The sequence below is a fragment of the Python bivittatus genome, unplaced genomic scaffold (assembly GCF_059951505.1).
Source record: "Python bivittatus isolate LINGU-HERP-01145 unplaced genomic scaffold, Pbiv_v1 ctg000000_np1212, whole genome shotgun sequence".
Classification (NCBI taxonomy): domain Eukaryota; kingdom Metazoa; phylum Chordata; class Lepidosauria; order Squamata; family Pythonidae; genus Python; species Python bivittatus.
Window position 1 is genome coordinate 4,792,061 of NW_028277028.1, and position 11,757 is coordinate 4,803,817.

The window sequence follows — 11,757 nt, forward strand, 5'->3', positions numbered from 1 at the left end:
TGTCTCACCTCCGGGGGCAAGATGTTCCAAAGGGCGGGGGCCACAGCAGAGAAGGCCCGCCTTCTGGACCCCACTAATCGAAGTTCTTTTACCGCGGGGATCCGAAGCATGCCCTCTCTGTGAGATCAGGTGGGATGGGAACATATCAGATATTAAACTGATAAGGACAGATAGTATACTTGATCTTATCCAAAAGGCCAAGAAGGGATGTTACAAAATACTTATAACAACACTAAAGCTTCTAAGTTATATCTATATAGATAGTCTTCGAGTTATGATCACTCGTTCAGTGACCGTTCAAGGGTAGGACTGTGCTGAATGAGGGGGACTTATGACTGGTCCACAAAGTTGCGGCTACTGCAGCATCCACACAGTCACTTGATCATGATCCGGGCGTTCAGTACCTGGCTTGCAATTATGGTGTCACAATGAGGTATAGTCACATGGATGCACTTTCCAACATTCCCCGCTGGCTTCCCACAAGCAAAGTCAATGGGGAAGCTGGCACGAAATCAGAACTCACTCACACTTCTGCCACTTTTTCCTCTGCCCAGTCTGCCCCCGCACACTCTGGAGAGCCTCCCCGCGGCACCTGCTGGCCAGCTTGCCTGGGACTCCCGCCTCTTCCCGCTTAATGACCTGTGCAGTCCTGGGGTTACAATGGCAACTGGGACTGTGGGATCGCATTACTAAGCGATGTGGTCACGTGACGTTGCACTTTATGAATGTGCTGCTTAGTGATGGAAATTCCAGTCCCAATTGCCATTGTAACTCAAGGACTACTTGTAACAGAACTGTATCTGAACACTAACGAGCCAGGTCAACCTACCAATATTAAAAAAAAAAAAAAAAAAGCAAAAGTAAGAGCCACTGAGGAAGCAAAATGGTAGAAGTCAAGAAAGAAATCTGGAGAGTTTCAGTTCAAAACAAGATAACCTTATATAAATTTTAGAGCTAATTTCTGAAACCAACTATAGATTATATACATCTCACATTAGGCTGTCTATGCACATCCTACTTATAAGGTTTTTAAATTCTCTCATATATTTCTTAACAGAAATGAGCAGATTAGGTATTTTGGCATATACCTTGGTAGCAGATAAAGACATACCCACCCACAGAGTAACGTTACGTTTTCCAAAACCAGTCAAGGAAATTGTTTTGAAAGAACTCAAAATGGCAATATAAATGGCTTCTGAGAATGTTTGTTGGAAAATAATTGGATACAATTGGTCACACTCTGAAAGTGAACTGATATCAGCAAAAGTGGAGCTAATTAATAAAAACTGAAATTAAACTGAGGACATAAATGGTTAGACCTACACTCCTCACTTTGACATGCAGACTTGCATTCTACAACAAAATGGGTCATTAATCTCTGTTTTAAGTCTGCTAATTGACCAGAAGGGGAAGATGTTGATTAGATAGGTAAATAGCCGTAAAAAGCTGTCAAGCCCAGGGGGAATTCGGAGGAAAGACAGAAGAGAGAAAGGAGATGTAAAAGATTCATGGACGTGGGCACCTATAGCTTGGAAAGGTGCAATGGTATTTTGGGGATAAGTGTACATGCTCAACTGTGTGACCAATCATGTACTCTCTGGTGGTGATGATGTCTTTGAAAGGTATAAAAGATACATGTTTCCTTTGTTCGGGGCTCTCTTCTTGGGAAGGAGTCCTCAATTATTAAGGTGCCTTAATAAATGAGTAAATGAGTTTCTCGAGTCCAGTCTTTCATTGGGTTAAAGGACTGGGCTGAAATCATGGTGTTGTGGACAACAAACTACGAATTCTTGAAAACCCAGATTAAGAATTAAAGGGATTATACTGTTGCTCCTGGTTAATATAAATTAGTGTCACAGAACTAATTTATAGTTCTGAAAGAAAAAATTCCAGACTTGATTATTTAGTAAGATCACAAGAATTTATCTGAGTGAGCGTTTGTGATTTTTCCCCTTATTCATGGTAGAAAGAAGTATGTATCAGGCGGTGAAATCACCACAATTCCAAAAAGACTAGGAATATGGGCTCCCACTGAAATTATAAGGAGATTCAAATGTCTACTATACTAACGAGTCAGCAAGGGCATGTGATTTAGTTACAGAAATGACATCATCCCCTTTCCGTTTGTGCTTTAGCATTACCTCACCTCCTAATGCAAGAATGAGTCATCTGCAATTATCCTGATCCATGGAATTTAGGTTATCTTGAAGTGCTTACACATATTTCATGTTAATTTGTTCAACTTCAGTGAAAAGAAAATAATTATAATTAATACTAATACCAAGCTTGGAAAAGTGAGTACCTGAGTTTGCCTGAAGTAAGACCCACACAAAAATAAGACATACTTAGATTTCATATGTAGATAAAAATGGATATTTGTGAATTTAAAAGTTTGTTTAAACATATACCTACCCAATAAGCATTTGTAAACTCTCAAGAAAGGTGGAGGCAGATTAGAGAGATTTACAGCAGTTAGAGCTTGTTTAAGTAGTCCAATTCTCTCAGTTTTTCTAATTTTCACTTTGTTTCTTTTATACATGATTCTGCTTAGCCTGAGGATGGGGACTCAACAAAGTTTGTATGGGGAAACTTTAGTCTACTTAGAGAAAATCGGAGGAGGGCAGAAAATGCGGAAGAGGTTTCAGCAATTCAGATACTTAATAATTTATAATGAGCATGCTAGAAAAAAGCATTAGATCTTTTTGTGGTGAGAGTGCATTACAGGTAGTCCTCGCTTACCAACCACTCTTTCAGCAACCATTTGAAGTTACAATGGTGCTGAAAAAATAACTTTACAGCCAATTTATGACCATTTACAACCTTCACAGTATCCCTCAGTCATGTGACTGCCATTACAGTCAATATGCATTGTCCTGTGCCTGACCTGTGTTTTTTTCTTTTTTTTCCCCTTGCAGAGAGATTGGAGGAAGGAATTGTAAGACAGTAAGCTGTTTGCTGTTTCACACATCAAAAGTAATGTGACTGCCTTGGCTGGGAGCCACAGGCACACTATGCAAACAGCTTATAGTACTCTCTTGAAATCTCTTCCCTTCCAATTTCTCTGCTTTGTGGGCAGGGGGAGGGTCAGGCAAAGGAGAGATTGCCTACAGAAATTGCTTGCTCTCCCTCCCCTTGCACAACAGAGAGATTGGAGCGGAAGAGATTTCAAGAGAGTACTATAAACTATTTGCATGGGACACCCGTGGTTCCCAGCCCTGGGCTGCCAGCATGATCGCACTGCTTTCGATGCATAGAAAGCACAGTCGGGGTCACGTGATTTCCCACTTAGCGACTGCTTCACTTAGCAGCAGAGTTGCCAGTCCCAATTATGGTTAAGTGAGGACTACTTGGTATGAATTTAACAGTCCACACTACAAGTGAAGGATTAAGAGAAAATTAAATAATGCATTTCTTTTTGCTTTCCAAAACCCTTTTATACTAATATATAATAATAAAAAGTCCAAATTTGGGCTGAAAGCATGGGAAGGAAAACGTTTCCACAGGATGGGAACACAACAAAGCCTTCCTAAAGCTCTAAAATAGGAAAAGAACTATTAGAGACCAACAATAACTGCACTATTTTGCAAAATAGTATTGCAAAATCCAATTTTTATGGCAATTACTTATTAGCAAGCACACCTTTGAAAAATAACTTTTGAGTACAGTGGTACCTCGGGATACGAACTTAATCCGTTCCGTGACTCTGGGCGTATCCCGAGTTGGTCGTAACCTGAAGGAAATTTTCCCATAAGGTTCAATGTAATTACCGTTAATCCGTTCTGGCGTCCGCGGACCACACGTCAGGGGCGGGAAAACGGCCAGGCGTGGCGCGGCGGGAAAATGGCTGGGCGCCGCATGGTGCGGTGCAAAAATGGCCAGGTGCCGTGCTGCGTGAAAATGGCCGGGCGCTGCGCGGCGGAAAAATGGCCGCGGACCACATGTCAGGGGTGCAAAAATGGCCACGGACCACGTGTCAGGGGAGGAAAAATGGCCGCGGACCACGTGTCAGGGCGGAAAAATGACCGTATCCCGAGGCGGGGTTCGCACATCGAGGTAAATTTTTGCGGCCGGAGCTGGTCGTAACCCGAAAAGTTCGTTAGTAGAGGCGTTCGTATCCCGAGGTACCACTGTATTAATTTAAAAAAGGGTTGGCAATCTGTTCAACCCGGAGGTTCCCCTCTGTTGTTGTCCTCACTGGGGAACAAAGGAAAATGGTCAGTAACATATGAACCAATTGGAGGGGCTTTTTTTTTCCTGGTGTGTGTGTGTTAAGGGGCAACAACTTTTAAAAAATCTTAAAATATTCATTTTGTCCCTTAACTCATTTTCCCCTTATCCAAAATAGAAAAAACTGGACTGAAGTTTGGGAGAGGGGGATTTAAATTAGGACACTCATTTCATCCCAGAAACCACTCCTAAAAATACAAAAAACAAAAAAAAGTTCCAAAATGTGAGCTTCCTTACTCTGGTCCATGGGCTACCCACTCCAATTTAGAAGACTCTGCAAAACTACTATCCAGTAAAACATAGACTGTAGTAGTTTGACAGCAAAAATCTAAAAAGTATGTTCTCACAGAATCTGCGGTCTAGCTCTTGTTTGGAAAGATACTTACGGCAGTATTTCTACAGGGACACATATTAAAGTGACAACAGCAACTATCCATCCTACTCTACTACCTGATGCAGCGAATGAAGCAGCAAATTAAGACTCAGACATGGGCATTTGCACATTTGGGAAGAAAGGCACACACATTCACAGAAATTTAGTATTCGAACTGAGCTACTACCTCTAGGAGAGCCAGCTTGTTGTAGAGGTTACAGGCACTGTGCGATAAACCAAGAGACTGTGAATTCTTAAGCATGAAGTCAGCTGGGTGACTGGGCCAGTCATTCTCTCTCATCCGTCGAAAGAAGGCAATGGCAAACCATTTCCAAAAATCTTTCCAAGAAAACCACAGGGACTAGTCCAAGCAGTCTCCAGGAGTCAAAACTGACTCAAGGAACACACACAAAAACTACCACTACACCAGAAGTTGCGGAATCCACATACACATTTTAATCAATGATTGTTATTTCTTGGTCACTTGCCATATTTTATTTTATATAATTTAATTATGTTGAAATTGCAGCAATCAAAATGATCTACCAAAAAATTCTTATAATGAGTTTAGGAATAGAAAATTGGAATAGGCAACTTCAGTTGCTATCCCATGATCACTAATAAAGTGCTTCAGAATTTTCTGATTTTTCCACTGGAGTATAGAAAAAAAGATCCAATCTTTATATTCTATATCCAGCTTCAGCAGAATCTATGTTCCTTAGTCTCTTCTCTCTCCCATATCACATCAGAACTCCATCAACAGCAGAGGCAAAAAAAGATAAATCTTATCAAAGGGACAGGACCCTCTTGCTGCACCAAGGGAAGCTGTGAATCTACAGACTTCCTTATTCTCAGAAATTAGTGCTATTCCATACCAGTCCCGGAATTGGTTCAATTAATTCCTTCCTAATGATTTCAAAAGGACGAAATTTACTCTAAAACAATCTCCATCTGCTTATTCAAAGAAACTAAGCAGGTTTTTGGAAGCACTTCATATTTTTAAGCATTTTCTCAATATTTTGAGATTTTACCAGGAAACATCACAAATATTCAATATGGGAGTTTCAAGAATTAGAAAATAAAACCTGAATGTGAAGGCTTGCCAGTTAGACCTACCTTAAAATATTAATTTTTAAGTATATTTTATTGAAAGTGATACCAGATTTCCAGTCAAGAATCTTTAGATTTAAGTTCCCAGCATTCCTGATACTTCAACTTGCATAGAGGCAAAGAAATATCACAATGTAATAAAAAAAAATCTAAAAATTCTAGAAACCAATGATTAAACATAGTAATCTTACCTCTGGTTTACTGAGACTAGATGAAACAAGAGAACCTGATCCCACATCCAGATCCCACTGTTTTCTACCACTGTTTTCTGGGTCTAAAGCAGCAATCCGTCCATCCAAAGTACTTATAATTATTAATGACCTGCAAATAAAAATATGTTCATAAGAACTAAAAATCCAAGACTTACCTAACATCAGTCTGTAACCAACTTTTCAATTTATTAAGCTATATAATTGCTTTCCCCCCCCAGCTTTATTGCCATCTTTTCCCTATTAACTTTTTCTTTCCCTTAAAAAATAATCAAAAGGAAGTAATGGTATCAGTGATATAGCCCAGCTAAAACACAGTGGTCCCTAAAAGTTGACAATTATCTAAATTAATTTGAGATCATTTTGTAACACTAAATGTCTACATACAATTATATGAAGCCACAAACTGGATACATGCCAAATTTCTTTTTTCTTAGTGGACATTTTATTTTCTTCCTAGTACTTTATAGCACTTTAACTCAGTTAAACATCATTATTCTAAAATTTTGCATTCTATTCTTATACCTCATTAGATTTGCACTACTCAAGGTTTGAAAGCTTATTTCCTGGAAAGCAACTCCCAATGGTTTAGTATTAATGTTAAACTTTATTTATTTAGCATTTCATAAACCAAATAATTTGAACAATCACAAAACAATTCTAGCCATATTGTTTCCAGGGATAAAGAATTCAGAGCAAGAATCAGAGTAGTTAAATAGTACAGATCTGCATCTATTCATAAAATACACTATAGTTTATGGTGCTGTGGAACATTAATAGTTTAACTACAAATAAATCTGCTACAATTTATGAATGAACTTCAACTGGTGGGGTATGCACAATATGCTAAATCAGACCAAGCAAATATTTTATGCCTTGGTAAATTTAAACTAGGGCTAAAAATTGGCACCAGATCCATTCACTGCTTCAGATTCAATTGGGAAGAATGTTTTGGAATGGGAGTGACGCCTGTCTGGGATCATTATACTGGTAGTCCTTGTTTAACAACCATTTGTTCAGTCACCAAAGTTACAACAGCAGTGAAAAAAATGGACTTACGACTGGTCCCTGCATTTACAACCACTGCAGCATCCCCGCAGTCACATGATCAAAATTCGGGCACTTGGTGACCAGCCTTATTTACGACAGTTTCAGTGTCCCACAGTCATGTTCTCCTGCCCTAAGCAAATTGCCCCCACTTCAACTCCCCCCACTTGCCTATCTCCCCTCCCCATCTCTGCACAGCATGGCCGAGATGAAGATGCCTCTGTATTCCACCACCACCTACCCACAGTGGACCTTCCTCCCTGTCCTCCTCCTCAGAGCTGTCGTCTTCGTCCTCCTCTTCAGCATCTACCTTGCCTTCTTTCTGCTTGGCTTGCTGCCACCAGTTGGCCTCAAGCCTCATGGCACAGGGGCATTGTCAGTGCTGGGCTCACCCCCATTCTATTGTCCACCTCCCCAGCTGCTGGGCTCCTGATTGGCCTGCCCTGCTTCAGCAGTCTCAGCCTGCCCCTGCCGCTGGCTGGGGATCATGTAGAACCCTCCCTGGAGGGGCAGATGCCAAGAAGGCACTGAGGGGCAGTGGCAAGCCCAGTAGAGAGGAGAAGAGGTGGATGATCACCATATGCAACCTTCCCAGATGGCTTCCGACAAGCAAAATCAATGGGGAAGCTGGCAGGAGGTCGCAAGTCATAGTCACACGAGGTCCTTGCCTAATGACCACGTAGTCCTCGCTTAACAACCACAACCAGGACTGCTGTTGCCAAGTGGTGTGGTGACATGATGTTTCACTTAACCACTGCTTCACTTAGCAATGGAAATTCCAGTCCCAATTAGGGTTGTTAAGCAAGGACTAACAGTAGCAGTTTCTTCCAGGATCACACAACTGCTGTAGAGAAGTTTCCACTACAGCTGTGCAATCCTGGAAACTGACATGGCTGCTTTAATGAGTAATATAACAGTGCTGCATTCATGTCTGCACCCATGTATTCCAAAGCATCTCTTCCCAATAAAATCTGAAGCACTGCACAGTCCTAGTTGGCAATTTAAGGCCTGAGACAAACAAAAAGAGTAGGGATCAGCTTCTAGAACAGGGCAGACCAGGACAAAGAGATACATTTATAACCCACCTTGTCCATAAGTCAGCAAACATGTTATTTAAGATAAGTCAATGGTTAGATTCTATAGTGGGGGCAAGAAGAGAAGACTCTATAGCATAATGGATCTGTTCACCTGCTTCTCTCAATGACAAGCAATTCCAACAGAGATGATTTCAATGTTAGGGGTTCATAGAACCTGACTTGTAGTAGCAGTTGACAACATCCAAATCAGTAACAAAATCCAAAATGTGCCTTTTGGCCATAACTTTATCTGTGGAGTCCCTGGGGTTCTCTGAGCTTCTCTGAGCACCCCAAGGACTCCACAGTTCAACCCTGAGCTCCACATATTCACCTCTATTGATAACTTTATCTGCCCAATATGAGTTCACCATAGATTTGGAAGAAAGGGAGATATGACATTGATGACATGATCCTAATACGAAGCATATATTCCTAACAGCCGCATCTAATTATTATTGAATTCATTTTCCGAATTTCACAATAGCCATCTTACAAAATTGCCTACTGTATATATAAAACGTTTAAACCTAAGAATGAAACATCACTAATCAATATGACACAATTTACTAAAAGAGCAAATAAACGTTATAATGGAACTGTTTTTTCTTTTGATTATGTATCAAGTTGTTGTTTACTCTTAGTGACCACATAGATAGATTTTCTCTGTGTTGATCTGTCCCTAACTCTTTTAAGCTATAAAAAAGATAATGCTTTCCAGAAAAATCTGTTGTGAATTGGCAAATAATTTCCTAAAAGGCAACACATGGTGAAATATGCCAGTCAGAATCCCATACAATGCATGAACAGATGATAAACCAACTGCTAAGGCAGGCATTTTGAACACTACACGGAGAAAATGAGTTTTGAGAATTTGAAAAAAGAGATGGCCTGGCCTCTGAGTCATTCTGATTGTTGTGAGCTGCCCAGTCATTGAGAGTTGGGCAGTATACATGTTTAATAAAATTATTATTATTGTTGTTGTTATGGACCACAGTATATGTCAAAAGGTGAAGTTAATGGAAGAAGAAAACTAAGGGTAGTGGAGCTGGATCAAAAGAAAAACAAAACAAAACAGGAAAGAGTTTGAAAATACAGATGGGAACTTAGTGCAAGACCTGGGATGGAGAAGAAACAGTGTAAGGATTTATATAAATCATTTTATAAAGGTGATGAATGCACACATGTTGGCAAAATGTTCTGAATATACTGTGAACATCAAGGTGAGGCAGAAGATCAAGACCAGAGGAAAATATAGTAGTCAAGAAGAATAATGTATAGTTTTCTGTAACTCTGGCAGAGTGAATTTTTCTAATAGTGTAAAAAGAAAGAGGGAACCCTACTATTGAAATCTATGAGGTATGTTGTTCTACATGCAAACTGTAAATACATGAAAAACCCTAAACAGCAAAATGTAACTGAGCTGACAAATTATCAATCTCTACTAAGTTCTGCAATCAACATAATAGTAGTATAAGAACTGAAGCTTAAAAGCATTTCACATAGCAAGAACATGAAGTATTTTTACGTTATTAGTTCACATAAAAGTTATTTTAAATATCTTAACTTCTTTTTCTCCAAAGAAGACAGCTTTTAAAAACACGTAAATCAACTAAAAGGGGCAATTTATCTCTAATCAGAAAATATCAGGAGGTGATATCTTTAATTCAATGATATCAAAATATTTCTCAGCTTGTGACTTTGGTTATGCATTTGTTTAGGAAAACCATTTAACAAAACTCTTTCTTCATGGAATTATATTTTTAAAAGTTTCCATAAATAAGTTTTTGGCAACTTGGAAACTTCTACATTTCAGTTCTATCAGTCCCAGCCAGCATAGCAAAAGATAATGGATTTTGGAGCTTGCAGGCAGAGCCTTGAATTAAAAAATACAAATGTAATTTCTAACATGTCCGGGAGATTTGGAACAACTCTGCTGAATAAAAATAAAGAACCACTAGCAGTTGACTACTCTCAGCTAAGTAGAACAATACTCATAAGGCTATTTCCTAAAAACTGTTTCAATTCTTGCAGACAGCATAAATAAGCATGAGACCCAATTTTCAATAGAATATGCTGCTCAGAGACAAACTGCCCTCCATTTAATGGTTCTTGTTCCAAAATAAATTTTCACAGGATGGCAACTTTAAGGATTTCTGTTTGGATCCTTAACATCTGCAATTCATTACAACTAAATTGGCACTTGGGTGATCAAATGCATTAAGTTTATCAAAATGCCCCTCCCCCAAAGATTCCTAAGAATCTACCAGAAAAAGAAAGCATAATTACTCTACAAAATCTCAGGAAACAGGAAATTTCATACACTGCAAAACACATCCTTGCAAGAAGTAACCATAGCACATTTCTACCTCCTAGCCTGCATATCCAAAAAGTTGAACTACAGTAAGAAAAATATTATATCAGACTAAGTTAGTCTGACTTATATATGAAAGCAGTTCTTGAGTGAAAAAGTGAACAAAGAGTAAAAGAGTGAATAAAAATGTATTCCATCCCAATTTTCTCTATGTATAGGCAACATACTGCTCACATAATTTGTACCATGTCAAAGAAAATAGGAAGAAATAGACTACATGAGTGTTAAATGACCTAAGCAGGAGCTCAAATGGCAATTTACTTAAAGAGTACACTGAGGGAGGGGGAGGAGTGGTAGAAAAGGAAGACTTAAGTATAGCCCAAACGACTCTGTCCTGTAGTGGGATGCTCGCTTTCGCCATCATGCAAAGCATCTGTGTCTCTGGAGAGACACCCTCATTCTCCGAAGATACTGATCAACTCTTTACTGGAAGCCGAAAAGAATGGCAAGGAACTACACCGTGTTTGGCAACACCTCTCAGCCAACATGACCGAGAGCCTCCTGACTTGGGATTTGAGGAATTATAGTTCCCGCATTAGAAAGCAGCAGGTTGGGAAAGACGGACTAGAGGAAGGCCCAGAACGGGATACAGCGACCTATAAAAGACACCCCGATCCCTTCCCGCCTCACCTGCAACTGCCGCTTCGGGTGGGAGCTTCCACTGCTTCTTCCTCCTGCTCCCCGGAGGACGCGGCCTGTGCCACGCCGCTGGCCTCATCGTCCTCCACGATCACGTCGGCTACCACCGGAAGCGCCGCAGCTGCAGCACCACCGAGCCCTAGTCCGGGCCGGCCATCGCCCTCCGAAAACGCCACCGCCTCCCTCAGGGGGACGCAGAGCGGCAAGAAGAACCAGAGGAGCACCAGGGCGGCGACGTTAGAGAGAGTGGCGGCGGAAGGAGCAGGCCGAACGCTAGGGCCTCGCGGCCCTGGCATGGAGGGGCCCTCCCTCCACTCGCCCCAAAGACGTCGTTATGGCATAAGCTCCCGTTTGGCTCCGTGCAGCCCCTGCTAACGGCCACCGAAGAGGATTCAATCACTTCTCCTGAGCAGACCGAGATTTCCAGTACGCACGCGCACACTGCAACCTAACTTGCTTTTGGTTTACCAATCCCACCCCCTGTGGGCCACGTACCGGCGCACTTGTTCACAAGCTAGATTGCTTGACTTTAGTCACATCTTTTGTTATTTTTATCAATCTATCCAATCGCTGGATCAGACTTTCCGGGGGTTCCCGCCTCTATGGAAGAAAAGGGACGAACGCGTGATAGTTGTCAACATGTACCCAGAGCCAATGATAATGACGCTTCTGGCTTTCGCCCGCCAATAAAAAGGTTCGTGTCTC

At 40.8% G+C, this 11,757-nt stretch overlaps 1 protein-coding gene and 1 pseudogene across 1 annotated transcript in view; both read right to left on the reverse strand.

The window, feature by feature from the left end:
* LOC112540519 (U2 spliceosomal RNA) lies at positions 1 to 209 on the reverse strand (annotated as a pseudogene).
* The window catches only part of EIF2AK3 (eukaryotic translation initiation factor 2 alpha kinase 3), a 43,650-nt gene extending 32,088 nt beyond the window's left edge, over positions 1 to 11,562 (reverse strand). The window contains exons 1-2 of the mRNA XM_088138118.1: positions 11,044 to 11,562; positions 5,902 to 6,031 (exon numbers count right to left, since the gene is read on the reverse strand). Coding sequence (XP_087994244.1) covers positions 5,902 to 6,031; positions 11,044 to 11,348 — 435 coding nt within the window. The 5' untranslated portion in view covers positions 11,349 to 11,562. The remainder of the gene's footprint in view (positions 1 to 5,901; positions 6,032 to 11,043) is intronic.
* Between the last annotated feature and the right edge of the window lie 195 nt (positions 11,563 to 11,757).